The following is a 26,043-nucleotide window of genomic DNA, read 5'->3' as shown; positions in this document are numbered from 1 at the left end:
TCACACAAAGCGAACAAATCAGTTTTTTTCTTCCAAGAGACTCGACAGAAAGCCCGACCTGGGGCGATTTCAGACAGGCGAGCGGCGTAGACGCCTCAACAGACGCCGGCAAAGGGGTCCTCGCGGTCCCCTATCCCAGCTCGCCCCGCGGCTGCGCTCGCTCTTTCTCGCCGCCATCTTGGCTCGGTGCTGCTGAGGTGAGTGCGGGGAAGGGTCTCTGTGGGCGGGCGAGGCGGCGAAGGGCGGCGAAGAAGCGGCTCCAGAGGCGGGCGGGCAGGCGCCGCGAGGGCCGGCGGGCCGGCCTGGGTGGGCGTAGCGGGGTACGGCGGCGGGATGGCTCGGATACGGGATGGATGGTGCCGGGGCCCTGAGTTCGGGCCTTGGCTGATGCCGCCACAGGGACTCTTGGAAGGCCCCAGCTCTGCCCCTTTAATTGCTTCTGGGGGAGCTTTTTAGTCGGAGGCAAGGGAGCCCCTGGCAGCCCCAGGCGCCTCGAGTGCGCGTCTCCGGAGGGGAATGGTGGGCTTGAGGTGAAGTGCCTTTAATTAAAAAGAGCCCTGCAGTGGAGGACCAAGCAGCGGGCTTCGTGCCCAGCTGGTGCAGTGGGCTTGGTGCCCTGCCACGTACCCCCTTTGGGGGGGGGGCACAGGGCAGATTCTCCTAAGCAGCTTGTTCAGGGGGTACACTGTCCCTGATCGTGGAGGCTCCATTTCGCTGCCCTGCCTGACAGGTTCATCAGTCACTATCCTCTTTGCTTTTTTGCAATTCCGTTGAGTTGAGTTGTCCGTTTGTGTGTCTTTTAAGAAAAGACTTCCTTTTGTTTTGGCCTCATCGAGGTGGGTTAAGCTTAAAGCTTGCGGGTGCCTAGATCCTCCAGCTCTTTTAAGCTTTGTTCAGGGCGAGTATGGTATTGGAAGCTGAAAAGGGGTTTTGCAGGCCAAGCAGCCGTAGCCCAGTGATGGAGCACATGCTTTGGAGGTAGGAAGGAGGCCCTTTGGATTTGATCCACAGCATCGCCAGCGAAAAGGATATTGACTGGGAGGACTAGGAAGGAGCCCTGCCTGGGACCTTAGAGAACTACTGCTGCTGCCGGATCAAGAATAGACAATGCTGTAGCTTTTCAGAACACACTGGAATTGCCAGTTCACACAGTGTATTCCTGCCAGCTTTCACACCCATTTCACATGTCTGGCAGAGACCTCTCCTCTGCTGATTTGCCACAGTTTGGTGTTAAGTTGTGGAATTCTCAGCCACATGGTCACAGTGGCTGTTAAGTTTAGGTGTCTTTAAATTGTAGAGTAGGAAGGGAGAGCCATCTAGCATATTGAAAATGCAGTTAGTGAGCTTTTAGCAGTGATGATCACTAAATAACTTTGCCTTAAGAAGCTGTGTGTACTGTGTTAGGGAGCTAATGCTTTTTCATGGCGGCATCTGGCTAGCCACTTTTTGGAAACAAGATGCTGGACCAAGTGCACATTGGACTGATCTCTCAGGGTTTGGTGTAGTGGAAATTGTAATGCTTGTTTCCCGATAGGTTTTTAATGGCCTTAATTATTCTTAGAACATGTGTGCAAGGTGACTTACAGATCTTTTATGGTGGTGTTTAGTAGGGAGGGAACAATGAATTCAAAGCATTTAGACCTCAGAACACAGACATTTGCTGGATGGGGTGAAATCGTCTGCAACGTTCACCTTGATGGTTGAAGATCTGGGTTATCTTGGATGTTCTTTCTTCTCTGTTCTTTCTTCAGGAAGTCTAGAATTGCACACCCCACACCTGCTTGTAATTGGGCTGGTGTTTAGCATATCCCAGCTGACAGCTCCTTCTGTTCTTTTCCTTTCTTAGGCCTGCTGGGAACAGGACTTCAAGAGAACACCATGACTGGCAGGTAGGAAACTGTTCTTTGGCAATTCTTGCAGTTCCTCTGCTGCCTTTACAACTTTTCGTGTGTGTTATCTTTATTATGCTAGTTTTCACTGTGTCACACAGATTATTGCTTCTACTTAAAAATATCAAGAGGATTGCCTTAAATATTCTGGTCCCATAGAAGCAACTATAGTTTTCTCGCATATTTGGTGTCTGTAGCAGACTTTCTGTAATACTGAAGCAGATCTGCTATGCAGTCTTGTTTTGTGATGCAGTACGCTGGAAATGCATAAGATTTAACTTTGTGTGCACTTTCTTCCCTAGGTTGTGGTCCAAGGCCACTTTTGCTGGCTACAAGCGAGGTCTTCGAAACCAGAGAGAGCACACAGCTCTTCTGAAAATTGAGGGAGTTTATTCCCGTAATGAGACAGAATTCTATTTGGGCAAGAAATGCGCCTATGTGTACAAAGCAAAAAAGTGAGTGGTCACTGATAATGGGGACTAGTGCTTCACACTTGGGTCTTTGGTATATTCTCATGAGCATGTTGAAGAACTGAAACCATTTTGAAATTGTTTTCATTTTATGCCATACTACACAAATTTGGGGCAATGTGGCCTTAGATACTGCTGTGTGAATAATTGAGCCAGGAGAGCCAAGACAGGGTGTAATGCAAGACTTGGACCTGCTCAGATTCTGGCTCAGCCATAGGCAAATAACTGACTGTACTCATGCAGCAGTACTAAAACCATGACATGAACAAACAGGAATGAGCAGCATCGCGGACTTGGAACTAGAACCCAGTGACATCCATTGAAACTGATCAGAATTGAGAGGCAAAAGAAAGTAACTTCCTCACACACGTTATAGAGCTCAATTATGGCATTCACTACCTCAGGATGTAGTGGTGGCCACCATATTGGATGGCTCTAAAAGGGGATTAGGCACTTTAATAGAAGAGTATAAGGCTATCATGCTTCCGACTATCCCTCACTGGGGAACAATAGCAGGAGAGGGCCATTTCCCTCATGTCCTGCTTACTGGTCATTGGAGGAAACAGAATGATCCAGCAAGGTGCTTGGTTGGCAGAAGCTGGGACAACAATGGTCGCTCACTCGGTCGTGCGGATTCAAACTGCCGACCTTCTAGTTGGCAAGCCCAGGAGGCTCAGTGGTTTAGACCACAGCATCACCCACGATAAGAGAAACTTAATGGAACAGTTCATAATTTCAGGAGATTCTCCTGTTCACTCATACGTTCATCGCTTTATTGGCCATAGCATCAGGGGATGACTTCATGTGTGAATTAGTAATCACTGAAAGAACTGAAAACTTTAATATTGTCTTGATTTTCAGTGGGGACTGTTCAGATGTTCCAAGCCGTGTGTGTGTGTATCTACATCTACATAGTAACATTTTGGAGAGCACTCCTGCATTTGGTCAGTAGTGGGACTTAATGTTTAATCTGTTTCCCTTTGTCAGCAACACCGTGACTCCTGGCGGCAAACCCAACAGGACCAGAGTGATCTGGGGGAAGGTGACCCGTGCCCATGGAAGCAGCGGCATGGTGCGGGCAAAGTTCCGCTCCAACCTACCTGCCAAAGCCATTGGACACAGGATCCGAGTGGTGAGGATGAGCATTGCGAGTGCCCTTGACAGGCCTGAGGCAGAGAAATTGTTTTCTATAAGCTACCTTGAGGATTTTAAAAAAAGAAAAAATCTGAACTAAAATTAAACGTGTGCAAATGTGTGTCAGTAGCCTGGCAGACACATATATTGTCTTGCTGTTTCCTCTTGGTTGCAGTGGGTGGTGCAGTTGAGTTGTCTTGTGGAGAGCTATTGGCTGTCTGGCTGCATTCTGCCATTCCACTTGAGGAATCTCATTCACACTCATTTAAACACGGCACACTGGTGTAGTACAATGTGTAGCTGAGTAACCCTGTTGACCTCTTAACAAGCCTGTGTGTCGGTCTGACCTGCCTCCAGTGGTGGATGCAAGGATCCAGATAGGAAGGGGAAACACTGAAGCTTGAACTCAGGGCAGGTTCTCAGAAATACCTGTGAACTGCATATCTAGCAACATAGACGGTTGTTAACAGAACTTATTGCCTGTTGGTAGATTCCCATCTGTGCTTGTAGACCCTGTGCTATGAGGCTCTCTTGTATGACAAAGTTTTGTTGCCTCTTAGGAATGTAAGCAGGTGTGTTTGAGCCAACACTATTGTGTTCTTGGGCAAATGGGGTTATCACCTAGGGCTTGAAAAAATTGCAAATCAGTGAAACTTTCCCGTGTGTCCACATAAATGTAGAGCTTGTAAATGTCTGTCAAAATTACTGGGAACATTGAGTGAAATCAATTGTTGGCCATGCTTTCAGTGGACTCCTTGAAATCAGTGGATTTGAGTATAAGTTCAATTATTTCAGTGAGTCTGCTCTGAGTATGACTTAACTTTGATATCCCCAGTGCATTTTTTGCACTTCTTGAGTATCTTTCTTGTGTGATTTAAATAATATACAGAAAATATTTTTGGATGTGGGTTTTGTTCCCTAGCGAGGTCTTTATAGGGCATGATTTCTGTTCTTTTCCCTTCCAACTGTGTAACTCTTTTTTCTTTTTTCTTTTTTTACAGATGCTGTATCCATCTAGAGTCTAAATTTAGAGTGAAAATAAAATTAAGACTGTATTCCACTTTTGTATATTTGGTCTTGCCTTGCCTTTTTGTTTCCTGTCCTTGAGGCTCAGTTGCAGGAAAACACTCTTCTACAATCAGAAGATTATTTGTTGTTTTTAAGGCATTGAAGCAACAGATTATTTTAAAAATAAAGCTGTGGTCCCTGTTCCTGGCAGCAACTCATTCCCAACATCCCTGCTCCTCTTTTATAGTAGTGATCTTAGGTTTTCTAAAATGCTGTGACCTTACCGTTCAGTTGTTTAGCTCAAGTGGAAACTGAAACATGGAAGTCATAAATGCATTTCCATGTCCTCATGATATTTTCCCCTTAGTAGTCCATCTCTCTTAATCTGATTGGGTCCCTGGCCACCCAAATCTCCTTAGCCTTGCACTGTGCCAAGAACAGAATTGCTGGGTCCCAGCTGGGAAGATTCTCTCTGTAGCTGCTGCTTATCCCACCTGCCTCAGCTTCTAGTCTCATCACGTACCCTCTGAACCTACTGAAGCAAGTGGGACTCTGGTTATGATGCTTTAACTGCATATGGGAGGGGTGGGGCATATTGGGCAAGTATGTGGCTCAAGCTTTTTGCAAAGTTAAGCAGGCATGATCTCTTAAGTTGCAACCTGGTAAACCCTAGTCAGGAATCACAGGTGATGGTGAAATGTAATGAAATCATTGGCTTCTTGTGATTAGGGCTATGCTCTGTCTCCATAGGCTGAAGGCAATAATGTTTCTGAAAAGCAGAGGGGGGGGGCTCTTGGGCTTGGGTCCTGCTTTGGGTTTCCCACAGGCATTTGGTTGGCAACTGAGAATAGGAAGCTGGACAAGATGGGCTCTTTGCCTAACCCAGCAGGGCTGCCCTTAGGCTCTCCATCTCCTTGTTGCAGGCTTGATTGCTTAACTATGTGCCCAGAAAGGAAGTGAAGGAGCAGTTGGAATAGGGTTTTTAATGACTGTTGACTGTTCTGGGTGTACCTACAGATGAAACTCGAAAAATTAGAATATCATGGAAAAGTTCATTTATTTCACTAATTCAACTTAATAAAAAAGGTGAAACCAATATATGAGATACACTCGTGACATGCAAAGCGAGATATGTCAAGCCTTTATTTGTTATAATTGTGATGATTATTCACAATCTCAGAAAATTAGAATATTAAATGAAATCCACAAAACAAGGATTGAAAATAGAACAATATTGGACCTCTGAAAAGTAGAAGTATGCATATGTACTCAGTACTTGGTTTGGGCCCCTTTTGCATCAATTACTGCCTCAATGCAGCATGGCATGGATGCTATCAGCCTGTGGCACTGCTGAGGTGTTATGGAAGACCAGGATGCTTCAATAGCAGCCTTCAGCTATTCTGCATTGCTCGGTCTCATGTCTCATCTTGGCAATGCCCCATAGATTCTCTATGGGGTTCAGGTCAGGCGAGTTTGCTGGCCAATCAAGCAAAGTCATCCCATGGGCATTGAACCAGGTTTTTGGTACTTTTGGCAGTGTGGGCAGGTGCCAAGTCCTGCTGGAAAATGCAGCCAGCATCCCCATAAAGCTCATCTACGGAAGGAAGCATGAAATGCTCCAAAATCTCCTGGTAGATGGCTGTGTTGACCCTAGACTTGATAAAGCACAGTGGACCAACACCAGCAGATGACATGGCTCCCCAAATCAACACAGACTGGAAACTTCACACTGGACTTCAAGTATCTGGCATTTTGTGCCTCCCCATTCTTCCTCTAGACTCTGGGTCCTTGGTTTCCAAATGAGATGCAAAAGTTGCTCTCATCAGAAAAGAGGACTTGGGACCACTGAGCAACAGACCAGTTCTTTTTTTCTTTAGCCCAGGTAAGACGCTTCTGATGTTTCTTGTTCGGGAGCGGCTTGACGAGGAATACGACATTTGAAGCCCTTCTCCAGGATCCATCTGTTTGTGGTGGCTCTTGATGCACTAACTTCAGCCTCAGTCCACTCCTTGTGAAAGTTCCAAACATGTTTGAATGGTATTTTCCTGACAATCCTCTCCAGGCTGCGGTCATCCCTGCTGCTTGTGCACCTTTTTCTTCCCTTCTGCATAACTCCATTAATGTGCTTTGATACAGCACTTCGGAATATCCAACTTCTTCTGCAATTACCTTTTGAGGCTTTCCCTCCTTAGAGAGGGTCTCGATGGTTTTCTGCACAACTGTCAGGTCAGCAGCCTTTCCCATGATTGTGATTCCTACTGAACCAGACTGAGACCATTTAAACGCTCAGGAACCCTTTGCAGGTTTATGGATTGAGTAGCTACTGCACCTTTTCACAATATTCCAATTTTCTGAGATTGTGAATTTGGGGTTTTCATCAGCTGCATGTCATAATCATCACAATTTTAACAAAGGCTTGTCATATCTCGCTTTGCATGTCATTATTCTATCTCATATATTTGTTTCACCTTTTAAGTTAAATTACTGAAATAAATGAACTTTTCCACGATATTCTAATTTTTCGAGTTTCACGTGTCGTATTCCACTGAATGTGGCAGGCAGAATGGCCCACTCTAGTCTGCATAAAGTTTTTGCTGCATTGCAGGGGGTTGGACTAGATGGCCCTCAGGGGTCCCTTCCAACTCTGCAATTCTATGATTCTAATAATGTGAAGTTCAACTTGGTTGTGTCCTCTTTTGTGTGTACTGAATTTCAGGGTAGTGTTCAGTTAACCCTTCCAATGAAATAATCTTGCTAGGAGAGAGTAATATCGGAGCTAAAGAAATGTGAACCTCATCATAGTAGCCCAAATTTTGCAACGCATTTGGGAACCAAGCACAGCTGCCTGTATTTCAAAGCTCAGTCAGTAAGGGCCTCGCAGTGGGGACTGCAGCTGCAGCAGAGAAAATGGTTGCAGTGTGTTCGGCTCAGGTACAGTGCACAGTCCATCTTCACCGTGAGCCAAAACAGGTTTGACTGCAGGTGCAACAAATCTACCAAAGCTTGCCGCACATTTTTGGAATAAGAGAGTGCACTCTTCATCTGGCTATGTCACCAGCAGAGGGCGCTGCTTAAGCTTCCTGCCTTTTCTTGGCTACGTCCGTTACACCACTCAGATCTCCGCACCAACCATTGACTTAACATTAGCCTGCACCTCACAGCCCATTTTCATATTTTTATTTCAAACTAGCTTCCGTGTGACCCATTTCAGTCTTCCCCCCCTTTTCGCCTGGTTTTCCACAGCTTATCCTGATGAACTTCTGCCTGCCTCTTTGCCGTTTTTGCCTGCCTCCCCCAGCTCCTGTTGAACTTCCACCTGCCTTCTCTCCATATTTCCCTCATTTTTGCGTGCCTCCCCACAGCTTCTCTCGTTGAACTCCTGCCTGCCTCCTGTTCATCTTTCCCATTTTCGCCTTCCTGCGGCTTCTCCTGTTGAACTTCCACTTGTCTCCTGTTCATCTTTCCCCCCCGTTTTCGCCTTCCTCCCCACAGCTTCTCCTGTTGAACTCCTGTGGTGTGATTTGTTCGCCACCCCCGCACTCTCCCTGGTCACCCCAAAACTGTTGCTTACTGTTGCATAATTGCAAATGGCGCAGCCTGAGGCAATGAGTTTGTGGCGGCAGTTGAAGGGTGTTCCGGCCACGCCCCCGCCAGCAGCCTATTGGCTGAGCTGACCTCAAGTTCCGCCCCCCTCCCTGTCTGTCGTTCTATAGTGTGCTGTGTTTTACATCCACTGGAGGGCGCTATGTTTTTTGTACAAAATCGCATAGGTTTGATAGGTGTGGTTTTTCTTCAATGTAAGTACATCAGATCACTCCCATATTGCCATGGAACGTTGTGTCCAAATTTGAAGGCAATCGGTCAAGCGGTTACGGAGCAAGGCTTTCGCCAACAAACACCCAGCTTGAACATTTATATATATATATATAGATATTATTTCGACCCTGGGGATTAAAAGCTGCTTCCATAAACTGACTCAGGCCATTTGTTCACCTAGCTCAGTATTTCCTCATTGAATGGCAGCGGCACTTAGGATTTCAGGCAATGGCAATTTCTGACCACTTTCCAAAGCCAGCTCCACATGCAGCTCATTGGCATTAATCTAACTTGGAGCATTACCAAGGCTTGGATAACTTTACATTTACTCAATCCTAGAAACCGGTGTGTACAGTGTGGCTTCCCGGCAGCAAACACAGCTAAGGTCACTTTCTTCCTTGGGCAATTTCCTTTCTTCACTGATCAGGAAACTTAATCCTATACTTTTATCTGCCCAGCTACATTTCCGCTGCCGGGGTGTGTGTGTGCAGGGAGGGTGCTGAGCCTCTGGGGCCTTTTACTTGATGTGCGGAGCTGCTACTCTTGGGATGTGCAGCAGCTCCAGGCTCCAAGTGAGGGGAAGGCAGACCTTGCCCTGTTGCCCCAGCAAACATCAGCTAAATCAATAAACCACACACACACACACACAGATTGGCACAATATTGTTATCAGCTGCAAGTCCTGAGCTGGTTACTGTGTGGCCTGTGATTCTGCACAAGCAGCTGAAGCAGCACTCCAGTAACGGCCTATTTTAAAGCATGATTCACCCTTATTCACACAAATTGAGCACGCACACACATACATCAATTTCCTTTGTTTGGCAGCCAGCTAATCTCTATGCATGACTTTGGGAAGAAAAAACAAATCGTCCTGCAATTTATTTTATTACAGCTACATGCCACCTTTAACTCCCAAGTATCTCAAGGTGGGGTACATGGTTCTCCCCATTTCATCCTCACAACAACCCTGCAAGGTAGGTTAGGCTGAGAGACGGTGAGCTTCATGGCTGAGTGGGGATTCAAACCCTGCTCTTGCAGGTCCTTCTGCTAGTTGGAGATGACAGGAGGACTGTGGGTTAGCGGAGGGGAGTTGCCTGCAGCATGTAGCTGAGCTGCTTTGCTTGATCTGTGGCCGGCTTCCACCTGCTCAGCATTCTTGGGACTTGGAAGACTTGAATTCTGTGGGTTAAACCACAGAGCCTAGGGCTTGCTGATCAGAAGGTCGGCAGTTTGAATCCCCGTGACGGGGTGAGCTCCTGTTGTTCGGTCCCTGCTCCTGCCCACCTAGCAGTTCGAAAGCACGTCAAAGTGCAAGTAGATAAATAGCTACCGCTCCGGCGGGAAGGTAAATGGCGTTTCCATGCGCTTCTCTGGTTCGCCAGAAGCGGCTTAGTCATGCTGACCACATGACCCAGAAGCTGTACGCCGGCTCCCTCGGCCAGTAACGCAAGATGAGCGCCGCAACCCCAGAGCCGTCCGCGACTGGACCTTACGGTCAGGGGTCCCTTTACCTTTTACCCCCTATTTCATCTCCTGGCAAAATGTGGGATCTTAGTTGCTCAAGGAAGAGGGAGAAAGGAAAGAGACTGGAGGCAAAATGGCCGGCTGGAAAAACATTTAACTGGATAATAGTAGTATGTGAGTATTCTCTGCTTGTTAATTTTCCTGCCCAACAAACGGCCAGTTATGAGGAACACTCCATCCACATGTAATGCACTGTCTTCAAATGGAGGGGGTGGTCCCGGCCCCATCTTACCAAATATATGTGTGACTTGGGCCCTTCCACACACAGCCTTCTAATTTTTAAGTTGTCGTTTCAATGAGAGGATGCTCGGCTCTGTTTTGAAGAAGTTAGAACTGGCAGGCCTGGGTCCAGGTTAGTCTTGGGTTAAGTTAGTCTTGGCTCGAGGGGCAAAGTCCCACAGAAAGCGAAACAAACAAAAGGTTTGTAATCCAAAGAGCTCTCTGCCCTGTGTAGCTTGGCCCCAAGTCATAACTGGCACACAGCACACAGGCAGCTTTAACAGAGAGGCAGTTTTGGAGAAGCCATTCTGACCCCCTCTGTGCAATGCTAATGCTAACCAGTAAGTCTTAGCCCACCACTCTTTTTAAGAATCCACCCATTAGGGCTGCAGGCACAATCCTCCTCTCATCAGCAAACCGGAAAAGGAAACCTTGGAACCCATCGAGACCTCCTGTTAATCAATGAAGAAAAGGTAAACATGTTTGATGTGCGCTCTGTCGTGTTATGCTCACATTTCAAACTTTGAAATTTGAAGGTTAGGGTCATAGGTTGTCAGTGGCAGGAAGCCAAGCTGAGAATAAACACCACGGAAATGTTCCTCGCCAGCAAATGGGTCCTCCACGCTGGCTACCGAGATGATGCCGTTCCAGATGTTTTGGACTACAACTCCCATCAGGCACAGCTACCCAGTGATCCGTGTTGATGGTGACTGTAGTCCAAAACCCATGGTGCAGCACACCACTTCGGCAAGGCAGCATTGAAAGGAATGCCGGCATTTTTTCAATTAGAGAAATCCAAGTTGGAAACGGAATCGATAGAACCAAAGATTAAAAATTTGTCTACAATGTATAATTTGCTTCTGGAGTGGAATACGAAAGATGAGATGGTTAAATGGGTGGTGATAGATTGGGGAAAGGATATAGGGCACAATATTATGTTGGAAGATTGGGAAAGATTGTGGAAGACTGGTATTAAATTTTCAGCATGTAATAGCCTGAGAGAAAATGTTATGAAAATGATGTATAGATGGTATTAAACTCCAGTTAAGTTGGCAAAAATGTATCATGGACAGTGTAACAAATGCGGGAAATGTAAACAAACAGAAGGGACATTTTTTCATATGTGGTGGACGTACCCGAAAGTAAAAGACTTCTGGGAGAAGATTTATAATGAATTGAAAAAAGTGTTGAAAAACACATTTAGTAAAAAACCAGAAGCCTTTTTATTGGGTATTGTAAACCATGAGATTCCTAGAGAAGATAGAACAGTCTTTATGTACGCCACAACAACAGCAGGTAGAATACTACTCGCAAAGAACTGGAAGACAGAAGAAATACCAACGATTGAAGAATGGCAGATGAAAATGATCGACTATATGGAACTCACTGAACTGAAGCGGAAACTCTGAGACCAGAGGGACGACGCGGTGGAGAAAGATTGGACTAAATTTAAAGCTTATTTGAAGAAATATGCTAAAATTATTATTTAAAGCAGACAGGTGGAAATAGTTAGGAACAGAGGTAGAAGATAGATAAGGATTAGTAATATAGGAAGTAATGTGTAAGGTTATTAAAATTAAGATAAGTTGAATAGTATTTTAATATAAGATTAGAAAATGGTAAGGAAATTACTAAAAAGGAATTACAAAGAAAGCAGTCGGAGAGGACGTGAGGAAGTCAACTTATAATGATATATAGAAGAATAGTTAGGTTTAGATAAGTATTTTGGTGGGGTAGCGGGGTATGATTTTTTTATTGTTTGTAGTTTCTGTGTTTGTATTTTGTTTGTGTTTTGTTGGTGTTATGATAAAATTAATAAAAAAAATTGGGGGAAAATGAAATGTATGCCGGCATAACAGCATAAATGGCTTCTATAAATGCATCTTATTCTACTGTCCAGGTAGAAAGGGGAAAATACCGGTATATTAGCCTATCTTGCTCTCCAATGCACATACAAGCATGATTCCTTCTCCATGTCCTGGTCTCATCTCTCCTAATTCTGTTCTTCCTAAAAACTAAGCCCACTTTATTTATTTGAATGTAAATACCTTGTTATTCTGATGCTTTGAAGTACCAATGTTTAATCCCTCCAGGCATCATCAACATTGTAGATCAGAGATCTACAACCTCTCCTAGACAATGACAGTTCTCTTTCTCAAGCTCTGGGAGGAAGACCCTTCATCGCCTACAGACAGCCACCCGATCTCAAACAGCTCCTCACCCACAATAATACAACAACAGGACTCAACATGGACACTGGTACCAGAGCCTGCAATAAACCCAGATGCCAACTTTGCGGCCACACAGTGTTCTCGAAGCTACTAACATGAGTTTGGCCAAACTGCGAGAGGCCGTGAAGGATAGGGGTGCCTGGCGTGCTCTGGTCCATGGGGTCACGAAGAGTCGGACACGACTGAACAACAACAACAACAACACCCAGACAACAAAATTACTGGCCCCAGCAACATCAAACATACCATCTCAGGACTATTTAATTGCTCATCTTCCAACATTGTGTATGCCAACAGTGCCCTTCAGCTCTCTATATTGGACAAACAGGCCAAACCCTATGCCAAAGGATAAATAGACATAAATCTGACATCAGGAATCACAAGACAGAGAAACCAGTAGGAGAACACTTCAGTCTCCCAGGACATTCTGTACAAGATCTCAAAGTAGTTGTCTTACTACAAAGGAATTTCAGAAATAGACTGGAAAGAGAAGTTGCTGAATTACAACTAATTACCAAACTTAAAACCATGGAGACCTGGTCTGAACAAAGACACTGGATTCTTATCTCATTATACATGACAAAGCTATTTTTAACCTTCTCACCCCTTGCTTTTTCCTGTAAGACCAATTGCAGTCGTTAACAGCCGTCAACAGGTTTACCACACCCAGCAGCCAATCCCCCATTCCCACCACCCTTCTGAGTAATACCCCTCCTCACTCTCTCACTATATATAAGGGTCTGGTGACTTCTGTTTCAGTGTATCTGAAGAAGTGTGCATGCACACGAAAGCTCATACCAAGAACAAACTTAGTTGGTCTCTAAGGTGATGCTGGAAGGAATTTTTTATTTTATTTTTTTATTTGTTGATTGACTAGGATTAAAGGCTGGTACACACTTAGGATGTTAATTAACTCTTCATATGCTAATTGCTGGTGCTCAGAAATAGGTTCACACACACACACACACACACATGTCTCTCAATCCACATGGATCTTGATTACATTCTCAAGGTCCAATACACATTCTTTACACACAAATGAAACACCTCAAACCTGTTGCATAAACATTGAGACTGTTTTATATGCCAGTTATAAGGTTGTTGTTTAGTCGTGAAGTCGTGTCTGACTCTTCGTGACCCCATGGACCAAAGCATGCCAGGCACTCCTGTCTTCAGTTATAACATACAAGTTCTAATTAAATCCTAATAGGCTGGTGGTTGGAACCCACCCAATCCTATGATTTACTAAGCCTAAACATTTGGCAGGGACGCAGGTGGCACTGTGGTCTAAACCACTGAGCCTAGGGCTTGCCGAACCCTGCTCCTGCCAACCTAGCAGTTCGAAAGCATGTCAAAGTGCAAGTAGATAAATAGGTACTGCTCCGGCGGGAAGGTTCACCAGAAGCGGCTTAGTCATGACCCGGAAGCTGTACACCAGCTCCCTCAGCCAATAAAGCAAGATGAGCGCCGCAACCCCAGAGTCGTCTGCGACTGGACCCAACCGACAGAGGTCCCTTTACCTTTACCTTTAAAACGTTTAGCACCATAAAGGTAAAGGGACCCCTGACCGTTAGGTCCAGTCGTGTCCGACTCTGGGGTTGCGGCGCTCATCTCGCTGTACTGGCCGAGGGAGCTGGTGTACAGCTTCCGGGTCATGTGGCCAGCATGACTAAGCCGCTTCCGGTGAACCAGAGCAGCGCACGGAAACGCCGTTTACCTTCCCGCCGGAGTGGTACCTATTTATCTACTTGTACTTTGACGTGCTTTTGAACTGCTAGGTGGGCAGGAGCTGGGACAGAGCAACGGGAGCTCAACCCCTCGCAGGGATTCGAACCGCCGACCTTCTGATCAGCAAGCCCTAGGCTCTGTGGTTTAACCCACAGCGCCGCCCGTGTCCCACGTTTAGCACCATAGATCTATACAATATCTTTTGTGCTCTTTTGTGCCTCAGGCCTTTGGAAACTAAAGGAGCGGCAGAGATTTACAACAAAGGAGACATGGAATGAATTGATCAGGAGGTGCTGCAACTCAGCTGGCATGAACATGTGTTCCCGGCTTATGCATATGCTCTGCCACTCAGTGACTCCCTGTTTTGTTTTCAGAAGATCCGGGTCCCAGGTTCCCCTCAGAGCAGGTTACACAATCTGACTCCATAACCTCCGCAGCTCAGCTCATTCCTAGCAGACAAACCACACTTAACCAACCAAACATGTTCCTGGCCATGGGCGTAGCGGGGGGGGCATGGGGCAGCTGCCCCCCATCAACTAAAACAATAGAAATACCTAACTACCGGTAACTGAACAATCACATTGGTTCTGCTCCCAATGAAGTCCTGCCCCCCCCCCAAAAAAAATCCTGGCTACGCCCATGTTCCTGGTTCAGAATTTGAGGATATGAAAGAGAAGGCAAAGAGTAAAAGGAGTGGCCACTTTTGTCCCCGGGTGAGTTTACAAATTCAATGGGATTTACTCTGAAGTAATTGTGGATTGGATTGCAGAACCTTAATCTCTTAGCCATGTTTCCCCTGCAGAGAAGAGCTCTGAGCAAAAATACTCCTGTGACCCAGATAGGATGGTGGCGAGAGGGAGATGCTACATTTTTTATCTGGTACACTCCACCTGGTACGCAGGCTGAGACCCTACCTGCCCACGAACTGTCTCGCCAGAGTGGTGCATGCTCTAGTTATCACCCACTTGGACTACTGCAATGCGCTCTATGTGGGGCTACCCTTGAAGATGACCCGGGAACTGCAATTAATCCAGAATGCGGCAGCTAGACTGGTGACTGGGAGCGGCTGCCGGGACCACATAACACCAGTCCTGAGAGATCTACATTGGCTCCCAGTACATTTCCGAGCACAATTCAAAGTGTTGCTGCTGACCTTTAAAGCCCTAAACGGCCTCGGTCCTGTATACCTGAAGGAGCGTCTCCACCCTCATCATTCAGCCCGGACACTGAGATCCAACAGCGAGGGCCTTCTGGCGGTTCCCTCACTGCGAGAAGCAAAACTACAGGGAACCAGGCAGAGGGCCTTCTTGGTAGTGGCGCCCGCCCTGTGGAACACCCTCCCACCAGATGTCAAAGAGAAAAACAACTACCTGTCATTCAGAAAATACCTGAAGGCAGCCCTGTTTAGGGAAGTTTTTAATCTGTGACTTTGTATTGTATTTTAATATTTGTTGGAAGCAGCCCAGAGTGGCCGGGGAGACCCAGCCAGATGGGTGGGGTATAAATAATAAACTATTATTATTATTATTATTTTATTTTATTTTCCGATGAAGATTCTGGAGCCCCCAAAGGGTGTTGCTAAATGAAAAAGAGGGGGAAGAAGAGCTAGAGTTTTTTAAGTTGGGGGAGAAAGGTGAACTGGAGACGGACAGACACGATTGAGGTGTGTAAATTTATACATGATGTGGAGAAAGCTTTTCTCCTTCATAATACTAGAACCAGCAGCTAGAAATATCATAACTAGACACTGGAAGGACTGATCAGGAGTGAACATAGACCACTGGTACCAAAACATATGGGAAACAAACTGAAATGAGCACACGGACAGGCTACGGAGGTTGCCTTCACCCCAGGACAACAGGACAAGGACCTATCTCATGGGTAGGCAAACTAAGGTCCGGGGGCCGGATCTGGCCCAATTGCCTTCTCAATCCGGCCCACGGACGGTCTGGGAATCAGCGTGTTTCTACATGAGTAGAGTGTGTCCTTTTATTTAAAATGCATCTTGGTTATTTGTGGGGCATAGGAATTTGTTCATTATTTTTCCTTCAAAATATAGTCTGGCCCCCCACAAGGTCTGAGGGACAGGGGACCGGCCCCCTGCTGAAAAAGTTTGCTGACCCCTGACTATCCCCTCCACCAGCCTCCCTCACACAAATGAGCCATGCCACAATCAACTAAACACAACCAACCAAGCTCAGGAACCCCTAACCTCTTGCAATATCAATAAAAATAAATAAATACAGAGACCTTCCCAAGTGGTGCTGACACAAGCCCCCCCTAAGAATAGGCAATAGAACGAAAAAACAATATCCCCATCTCTCTGCTCCCCTTCCCTTTCCCCCAACTGGAATATGGCTATGACAAAAATGTCTCTCCCCAAATGCAAACTGTGAAAAAGACTATGAATTGAAAGTGGAGACAACAGATGCACCGTTCCCCGTTTATCTGTTTGCTCTGTAACACAAGAAACCCCAATAAAAACCAATAATGCTAATAATATCCATAGAAGCTGAATATTGGATGATTCAGGACAGACAAAGGAGAAATACTTCCTTATTCAACGCCTATTTGAACTGTGGGGTAGCAACTGTGGCATTGCGGGGGGTTGGGCTAGATGACCCCTCGGTGTCCCTTCCAACACTACGATTCCGTCCTTCTGTGAAAGCGCCCCGCGATCCTTGGACGAAGGGCGGCATTAATAACTATGGGATGGGGGCGGGCGGGTTCGAGTTGAGATTCCTGCCTTGCAGGGGGCTGGACTAGATGATCCTGGGGGGTCCCCTTCCAACTCTACCTCTCTAGAGTTCTTTAAAGCAGATAAAGCGAATTCATAGCGGGTCGCAGCTTTCTCTTCCTCCTCCTCCTCCTCCGAGAGGCGGTTCCGGCGGCCGCTCCAGGCGATCCTTCCCGGCCGGGGGCTGAGCTTGCGGGCGGGCGGGAGGGAGGAGTCCTCGGCCGGCCTCGGAGGCGCGCTCGGCCGGCCTCTCTCTCCATGGATCCCCCGCTGCTGCTGCATCTGCGCGAGTTCCAGGCGCTGGTGGATCGCGCGGGCGGCCGGGCGCGGCTGCTGCTGGTGGGCGAGGCGCGCGAGGGGGACCCGGCGCCGCCGCGGCTGCTGCTGGAGACCTTCGCCCGGGACCTCTTCGCCGAGCCGGAGCCGCGCAAGGAGGAGGTGGCGGCGGCGGCGGCGAGGGCGCAGCATCCGGATCCTCCCGGAGGGGCGCGCAGGGTCCGCGTGCGCGTCGGCGGCAGAGGCTCGGCGGCGGCGGCGGCGGCGCGCTCGGTCCCGCCGTGCGCGCTGCTCTTCGTGCTCTTCCGCGAGGCGTCGCTCGCGCCTCCGCTGCCGCCGCCGCGCGCGCGCCGGGAGCGGCTCCGCCTGCGCGAGATCCTCCGCGACGTGCGCAGCCAGCTGCCCTCGGCGGCGCTCCCGGGCGTGGTGGGCGTGGTGGTGCTGGGGAGCGGGCGGCCCGGAGAAGGCGAAGGCGCCCGGCTGCAGCTCGACGCGCTGCTCCGGCAAGTCTTCCGGCGGAGGCGCCCGGCGGAGCTCGACACCCTGCAAGCCGCCCCCTACAGCCCCGGCGCCGGACAGGGGGCCGCCGAAGCCCGCGCCGCCGCCTGCCGGGCGCTGAGAGCCGCCCTGAAGCTCCGAGCAGGTGAGCGCCGCAGGCAGGAGGCGTTTACCTGATTATTATTATTATTATTATTATTATTATTATTATTATTATTTGCATTTATATCCAGCTCTCTTTTGCCCAGGTAGCTCCACAGTGGACGTGCCGGATTTACCTATAAGTTAAGTTAAACAAGCTTAGTCACGACTGGACCTCATGGCCAGGGGTCCCTTTACCTTTTAAACAAGCTCTACCTTAGGGCCCCACTCTCTTGGCCCCCCCCCAAAAAAAAAAATTAAAGGGAAAAATAACTGGATGCACATTTCCAAAATATAAGATAAAAAAGCAATTACTTTGATAAAATTCATAAATGCAGGAGGCATTTACCTGACCCCCCCCCCCGCATTTATATCCAGCTCTCTTTTGCCCAGGTAGCTCCACAGTGGACATGCCGGATTTACCTATAAACTAAACAAGCTTAGACTGGACCTCATGGTCAGGGGTCCCTTTACCTTTTAAACAAGCTCTACCTTAGGGCCCTACTCTCTTAGGGCCCTCCCCCCCCAAAAAAATAAAGGGAAAAATAACTGGATGCACATTTCCAAAAGATAAGATAAAAATCAATTACTTTGATAAAATTCATATTTTGTTATGTGCACATGGCTTCAGATACGTAACGGTAAAGGGATCCCTGACCATTAGGTCCAGTCGTGTCCGACTCTGGGGTTGCGGCGCTCATCTTGTGTTACTGGCTGAGGGAGCCTGCGTACAGCTTCCGGGTCATGTGGCCGGCATGCATAAGCCGCTGCTTCTGGTGAAACAGAGCAGCGCACGGAAACGCGGTTTACCTTCCCGCCGGAGCGGTACCTATTTATCTACTTGCACTTTGACGTGCTTTCGAACTGCTAGGTTGGCAGGAGCAGGGACCGAGCAATGGGAGCCCACCCCGTGGCAGGGATTCGAACCGCCGACCTTCTGATCAGCAAGACTTGGCTCTGTGGTTTAACCCACAGCGCCGCCCGCGTCCCTTTTTAGATACCTATCAGGTCCATAAATTACCATATAGCATATATTCAACACAAAAAACAGTGACAATTTGCCGTTGAAAAAGGACAGCTGGACGTATAAAATGCCCCATTACCATCAGTAGCTTAGGGCCTCATCAAACCTAAATCCGGCCCTGACGGTGGCCCACGTGGTTTTGCTGCCCCCCGTTAATTCCTCACAACAACCCTGTGAGGTAGACAGGGATGCCAGCTTGAATTAAATGTTGGGGAGGGGGCGCCGGTAAGCCCCGTTCTCCATAATCGATCGCAAGACACACAATTTGAATGGCAGTGCCCGTCAACTTGGGGGGTGACTGGACCCCTCTAATCTGTTATTGGCGGGGGCCGAAGGGACCTCAGCCCCTAGGAATCGGCTCAAAGAGGTACTGAGTGACTCCAGAGTCACCCTTAGCTGAGTGGGCATTTGAACCCTGGTCTCCCATGACTTTGTTGGAGGCTCTAAACGTGACACCCATTTACTAATCTGGATTAACTCCACGCTGATTCGTGAAATTGTAGAGGTGGAAGGGACCCCCCCAGTGTCATCTAGTCCAACCCCCTGCAATGCAGGAAGCCGCCCCTGGGTGGACTCGAACCACCAACCTCCTGCTTAACAGCCAGACACACTCACTGACCCGTTGCTGCAATTCATTTCTGTGTCACAGATTTAGGCATTGCCATCCTGTTTATATCCCACTGTGGGTGTAGGATATGGTTATCTCCACCCTCCCCTTTCAGCCACACAACAACCCGGTGAGGTAGGTTAGGCTGAGAGAGAGAGAGAGAGAGGCTGGCACCCAAGGTCAGTCACCTACTGAGCTTCCTGGCTGAGTGGGGATTTGAACCCTGGTCTCCCAAGTCCCGGTCCAACGCTCTAGCCATCGCAGCACACAAAAAATTCTTCGGATACCTTTGATTGCAATTCCATGCGTCCATATTAAGGTGGAGCCAGTTATGCGCTGCCAGTGACTTTCTGTTTAAAACGAATATCCGTCTTGACTGCTGAGAAAAATAATAATTAAAAGGTCTTACAGGTGTCTTTCCTTCAGCAGCATCTAACCGGGTTACCACCCTGTCTCTTACGGCCTTGCTCCTGTGATCTGGGCAGTAGCTTGGCACCTAGAAGAGGAGGAGTAGGGTTTTTTTTTGTCCTGGTGTGAAATTGGTGGCAGAAAAACAGCAACAATGATTTATCTGGTTGTGGTAGAAAGCGGAGGAGCGAGGCCAAGAAACAACCTTATTTGTTTTTAAAATACAACATTTTGAAGGAAATGCCAGTTACCTGGAAATGGGGTTCGGGGGAGAGAACTAGCATAAGGATTGATTTAGCAGGAATATCCCTATGGCTCATCAAGTCCAGCATCCTGCTCTCACAGTGGCCAGCCCAGCGCCTGTGGCAAACCGGCAAGCAGGATTCGAACACAGGAGCCCTCTCCTTTCCTGAGATTTCTAGCAACTGGGATTCAGAAGCATTGACTGCAGAGCACAGCCATCAATAGACCTTTCCTCGCATAAATTGTCTAATCCTCTTTTAAAGATATCTTGGTTGGTGGCCATCACTGCCTCCTGGGGCAGGGAGTTCCATAGATTAATTATGTGTTGCACGAAGAAGGACTTGGCTTTAAGCTTCCACTTCTCAGGGCAGGTTTGCCGTTCCCTTGCTCCGCTAACTGCCTTCCGGCCCCTCGAGCCACATCCTTGGCTGCCAAACTACTCGATAATCCTCCAGGACGGAGGCTGGTAATCTCCCAGGCTCTTAAAGGTAACCGTGGGGTCATTCCAGGCCGCCTCGGCTGCAAAGAGGAAAGGTATCTGTTTCGTTCCGCTGGGCCCAAATCCCACGCATCTATGCTCAATTTCCCAGTGAGCTCAGTAGCACTTACTCTGAAATATGCCAGTTACAGGTGGGTAGCCGTGTTGGTCTGCCATAGTCGAAACAAAATAGGAAATTCTTTCCAGTAGCACCTTAGAGACCAACTGAGTTTGTTCTTGGTATGAGCTTTCGTGCATGCACACGAAAGCTCATACCAAGAACAAACTCAGTTGGTCTCTAAGGTGCTACTGGAAAGAATTTCCTATTTTGTTTCTGAAATATGTGTTCAAAACATGATAAAGGTAAAGGGACCCCTGACCATTAGGTCCAGTTGCGGACGACTCTGGGGTTGTGGCGCTCATCTCTATAGGCTGAGGGAGCCGGCGTACAGCTTCTGGGTCATGTGGCCAGCATGACTAAGCCGCTTCTGGCGAACCAGAGGAGTGCACGGAAACGCCGTTGACCTTCCCGCCAGAGCGGTACCTATTTATCTACTTGCACTTTGACGTGCTTTCAAACTGCTAGGTGGGCAGGAGCTGGGACTGAACAACGGGAGCTCACTCCGTCGCGGGGATTCGAACCGCCGACCTTCCAATCGGCAAGCCCTAGGCTCTGTGGTTTAGACTACAGCACCACATAATAGGTGGCGGCAATGGCACCCTCTTCCGAGGGTAGCTCATTCCCTTGCATGTCTGCGTTGTGAGTTTTGCAGTGCCTCCTTCTGGAGAGAAGCAGCAGCATGTACCTGCCTGCCTCCCCCAGGTGATGTTTCTAGTCTTGCTTCCCTGTTCCGGGGATTGTACACAGAGATACAGCTGGCAGCCTCTTTTCTGGGCAGGTTTGCTTTGGGCCCCAGAAGAGGGCACCCGAAATGATCAAGGGGCAACTCCCCTATGGGGAAAGGTTACAGCATTTAAGGAGGATGTAGACAAGCTGGAAGGTGGGCAGAGGAGGGCAACCAAGATGATCAAGGGCCTGGAAACCAAGCCTGATGAGGAACGGTTGAAGGAGTTGGGTATGTTTAGCCTGGGAAAGAGGAGACTGAGAGGAGATAGGATAGCTGTCGGGGAACCCAGACTAGCAAGGAGGGAGCAAGACGTTTCCATCGCCCCACTTACGTAGAGGGGTGAAACGCAAGGAGGGAAGGAGGAGACTGGGGGTGCACAAGTTCCTTTGCTGGGGGCGCTCCAGGAAAGCGCCACTTCCGGAATCTGAGAGTGACTAAGATGGACATGAACTTTTGAGCTCTGCACAGTAAATGCTTGCACAATAAACCTGTAAACAGACGGTCTACCGTGTTTACTCGTGAGAAACCACTACAGAATCCTCACAGCAGCCATCTTCAAACATCTAAAGGGCTGTCACATGGAGGAGGGAGGAAGCTCGTTTTCTGCTGCTCTGGAGGGTAGGACTCGAACCCGTGGCTTCGAGTTACAAGAAAGGACATTCCGACTAGACATCAGGAAAAACTTTCTGACAATGAGAGCTGGGATGGGCGTTGTGGACTCTCCTTCCTTGGAGGTTTTTAAGCAGAGGTTGGATGGCCATCTGTTTCGGATGCTTTAGCTGAGATTCCTGCATTGCAGGGGGTTGGACTAGATGACCCTCGGGGTCCCTTCCAACTCTACAATGATATGATTCTGTGATTTGGGGCTGTGGAGATTAGGCAACAGGACTTTTTGCAGGGAGGGAGCCAAAGTTGTTGAGCTTCTTTTAGGGGGTCCACCAAATTTTTTGAGCTTTTTTTTTTTTTTTTAGGAAATGCACCTAAGTTGTTAACCCCCCCCCCCCCGGCAACAACTGCTCCCATGAATCCATGCCGCTACAATGGCTGTGTTCTCCCCAGGGCCGTCTTAAGTCTATCCGGCGCCGTGATTCAAATATCCCTCCGGCGCCCCCCCCCCCACGCCCCTGTCAGCTTGGGACTTCCATTTTCACTCACGGATCCTGCACCGAGCTCCTGCATCTTCATCTGCTGCAAAGCAGGCAGCAGCTCGTCAGGTGCAGCTCCCCCCCCCTTTCCCCCGTTGGTAAACAGCCTTCTCGTAAGGCGCAGCGGGCAAGATCCCGCACACATCCGTGGCTAAGTTGGCATTGATGGTGAGAGACAGGAAAAACAGGCTGACCTCCCTGGCTGGCTACAAGGGCAGCTGAAAGCTTAGCACGGCCGCCTCGCCTTGGCCAGGATCCGCCCACGTTTCCCTCCGCACAGGCAGCAGCTGGAGGGCGGCTCCTCCGACTGGACGGAGGCACTGGGCATGGCGTGGGGGCAGAATGGTGGAGGCGGCCGAGGGCGGTGAGCTGATGCCGGGAGGTGCCACGTCCAGCCTCCGCCTCTTCCCCGGCTCCCTCCAAAACGTGGCGCCGTGGTTTCCCACGCCACTAGCCTCTATGGCTAAGACGCCCCTGGTTCTCCCTCCGCTGTTGGGAGGCACTGTCCCTGGAATCGCAAATGGCCAGAGTGCTCATGCGCTTAGTTCCTGCTTTCACCCTCCCCAGGGGCACCTGACTGTCCGCTCTGAGAGCAGGATGCTGGCCTAGGTGAGCCACTCTCTTCATCGACCAGGACTCTTCTTGTGCTTCAGCACACCTTAACTGCACCTGGGGGATTCTGGAGCGTTGCTCCGGATTTGGCAAATCAGATCTGCCTGAGCCAGGTTATCCTATCTGCCGGGACGTTTGCACTTTTTACATCTGGCCTGACCTCTTGCTCTCGTCTTCTTCATTCCAAAGACGGGGCGGAAGCCGAGAAGCAGAGGATCCCAGCCTTCCTGCAGTGCATCCCCTGGGCCCGAAGGAGTCGGCGGAAGGAAGGGAATTCGGACGCAGCACCCAGCAACTTCAGCGAAGGTCAGGTCTACTTGAGGGCTCCGTGGTGCAGTGGGGGGTAGGCAGCTCTTGGGATCGGCCGGCTGATCCGCTGCAACTTTTGTTACACGGGTGTCATCCCATGTGGAGTCCAGAATTAGATTCCTGATTTTTGGTTTGAAAGTCTGTAAAGTTCCTAGCCCCTGTGGTGTCTGGGACTGTGTGCCAATTTAGGTGCTGGTGCTGAAGTTTATCTGCAAACAGGAATATGTACAGTTACAGGTGGGTAGCCGTGTTGGTCTGCCATAGTCGAAACAAAATAGAAAATTCTTTCCAGTAGCACCTTAGAGACCAACTGAGTTGGTCATACCAAGAACAAACTCAGTTGGTCTCTAAGGTGCTACTGGAAAGAATTTTCTATTTTGTTAGGAATATGTACAGAGAGTTTTGGGAGGGGGGGAGCTTGCTAGCAGGTCCGTCTTAAGCATATCCGGCGCTGTGGTGCAAAGATCCCTCCGGCGCCCCCCCCCCCCCGGCAACTCCAAAACAAGGGAAGGGCAGTGGGAAATGTCCTTTGCCTCCCCCGATCCCCAGCGTGGTGGCGGCAATCAAACAGGAAAACATGCTGGCGGACATTCTCTCCAGCATCAGGGCGCTCGGGAAGGCTGCATACCGCCTTTCGCCAGGAAGCAGGAGGAGGACAACGACCGAGCAGGGCTGTCTTTAGCAGATGCAGAGGCTTGGGAAGGAAGCTGCGCACAGCTTCCATCCTAAGCCTCTGCGGATCGCTCTCCTCCTGCGGAGGCTTGGGAAGGAAGCTGCACGCCCGCCAGCCAGCCATATAGTTGGCTGGGCGCAGCTGGTGGGCGTGCAGGGAAAGGGGAGGCTGCTGGCAAAGCCGCACAGCTCCCCCACTCGCTAGGGCGCCCCTGAGAGGCTGGCAACCTGGTGCAATGCACCAGTAACACCAATGGGAAAGACGGCTCTGCTTGCCAGACAAATTTAGGGGATGCACGGAGGGAGGACGTTCTGCTGGTGAAACCGTAGTGCTGCACTGAACTCAACCCTTCATAATCTGGTGAACCGGGTTCGCATCCCCGCTCCTCCACATGCAGCTGCTGTGTGACCTTGGGCTAGTCACACTTCTCTGAAATCTCTCAGCCCCACTCACCTCACAGAGTAGGGGAGGAAGGGAAAAGGAGAATGTTAGCTGCTTTGAGACTCCTTCGGGTAGTGATAAAGCGGGATATCAAATCCAAACTCTTCTTCTTCTACCCCGCCTGTGCAATTCTGCATCTTGCTACTTTCTGCGTTCAGTTACCATTCAAGGTAAAGAGTGCAGAGAATTGCAACCTACATTTGTCAAAAAAGCCTAAAATATTTTCGGCGCCAAGTTAAAATACTCTCCCTTTCAGTTCCTTGGCTTCGTTTTGCCTGGAAACCACGATGGTCTTCCCTTTGTAACTGAGACGCTCTAAATCGGTTTTCCTTTCCCCCCAACGTAGATGCCTTGCAAGACCCAGAGGAAGGTGTATCTTTGACCAGCCTGGAGCCCAACGGGAACTGTGAAGAGGCCTGTGGAATCACAGCCACTTAAGAAGTCCGGGAGGAACCTTCTCTTTTGCTGCTATATCGGACTGAAGGAACTGTCCTTTATTTGCCTTGTAGGAAAAGCATGAAGGGCACATTTTTGGGGGGGGGGAAGCATCTGTTGGCTCTTTTAAAGGAGCTACTTTGCCTTTGTGCGACCCCAAGAAACTTCGTAGCAGAAGTCCAGAAGCAGCTTTGCTTAGTGTCAGCCAAGTGAAGATGGGTGACCTCCTCAGCCTCAAGAATTTCATAGGAACTACATCAAATCCTTGAGCTTCCCACTCAAAAGGCTGTGTCCTTTTTCATGGAAAGTGGCGGGCATTGTCCTCTAGTCAGTGAGCATATTACCGACTGTGGCTTCTCATTTTTGGGGTAATTGTTTTAATTGCCTTATTTAGGCAATAACTACCTTCAAATGTGAAATGTATGGTGAGGAAGTATTTATGGCCTGAGAATTTATTATGCTTGGGAGGAAAAAGAGGAACGACTCTGGTGCTGCCAAAAACCTCTCTCTGTTTTCCAGCTTGAACTGTGTTAGCCATCGCAAAGATCCTCAGTTGAGTGTGCAGAAATCTGGGCAGGTGTTGCTTGCCTCTTCTCTCTGGTTGTGATAACAGTTGTAATGTATTCTGGATCTGGTACTGTTAAGAGTCCAAAGAACATTTGCAGTAAACGGAGCCCAACGTATATATTTTGCATTTACTCTCATCCTAGGAGAGCATTCCTAGAAGTCTTCCTTTTCGGACCTGTCCTCCTGTTCTCTTGCCCTGCAATTGTCCTACAATTCTCCTAAACCCTTGTGTTCTAGGGACTGGCCTGCAGGGGCAGGAAACGGTAGCAGAGCTTAGGCAAAAAAACAACAACAACCCAATGTTCACAAGAATGTGATGGAGCCCCCAAAACCTGTCACCCATGAAATGCCCGAGAATCTTGTTTTGTTTTGCACCGGAAACACTGTCTGTCTTTAGAAAGGCCTTGTCTCTGCAGGCTTCTGTAACTGGTGCCGTGTAGGTGAAAACACAGCACAGAAGGAGAGAGGAAATAATCAATTATTTTTGCCAATGAAGCTGCTTGACGCGCTTTACTTGGGCTCCTGGATAGATTCCAGAAGTCAGTGCTTCTCCTGGCCTAACATTTCAAAATACTCTATTCAC

At 48.7% G+C, this 26,043-nt stretch overlaps 2 protein-coding genes across 2 annotated transcripts; both read left to right on the top strand.

The window, feature by feature from the left end:
- The first annotated feature begins 94 nt into the window (after positions 1–94).
- RPL35A (ribosomal protein L35a) lies at positions 95–4,561 on the top strand. The gene is made up of 5 exons (XM_033150885.1): positions 95–197; positions 1,847–1,889; positions 2,192–2,344; positions 3,347–3,491; positions 4,495–4,561. Exons 2-5 carry the CDS (start codon positions 1,879–1,881, stop codon positions 4,516–4,518), a joined length of 333 nt encoding a protein of 110 aa, XP_033006776.1. The 5' UTR covers positions 95–197; positions 1,847–1,878; the 3' UTR covers positions 4,519–4,561.
- A 12,452-nt stretch (positions 4,562–17,013) lies between these two features.
- Positions 17,014–25,358, top strand: C5H2orf72 (chromosome 5 C2orf72 homolog). The gene is made up of 3 exons (XM_033148200.1): positions 17,014–17,674; positions 23,225–23,341; positions 24,805–25,358. The coding sequence occupies exons 1-3, from the start codon at positions 17,014–17,016 to the stop codon at positions 24,894–24,896; spliced, it is 870 nt and encodes a 289-aa protein (XP_033004091.1). The 3' UTR covers positions 24,897–25,358.
- Positions 25,359–26,043: the final 685 nt, after the last annotated feature.

Source organism: Lacerta agilis, chromosome 5, assembly GCF_009819535.1.
Source record: "Lacerta agilis isolate rLacAgi1 chromosome 5, rLacAgi1.pri, whole genome shotgun sequence".
NCBI classification, from domain to species: domain Eukaryota; kingdom Metazoa; phylum Chordata; class Lepidosauria; order Squamata; family Lacertidae; genus Lacerta; species Lacerta agilis.
The sequence above is the reverse complement of the archived record's forward strand: the minus strand, read 5'-3'. Positions and strand labels throughout refer to the sequence as shown.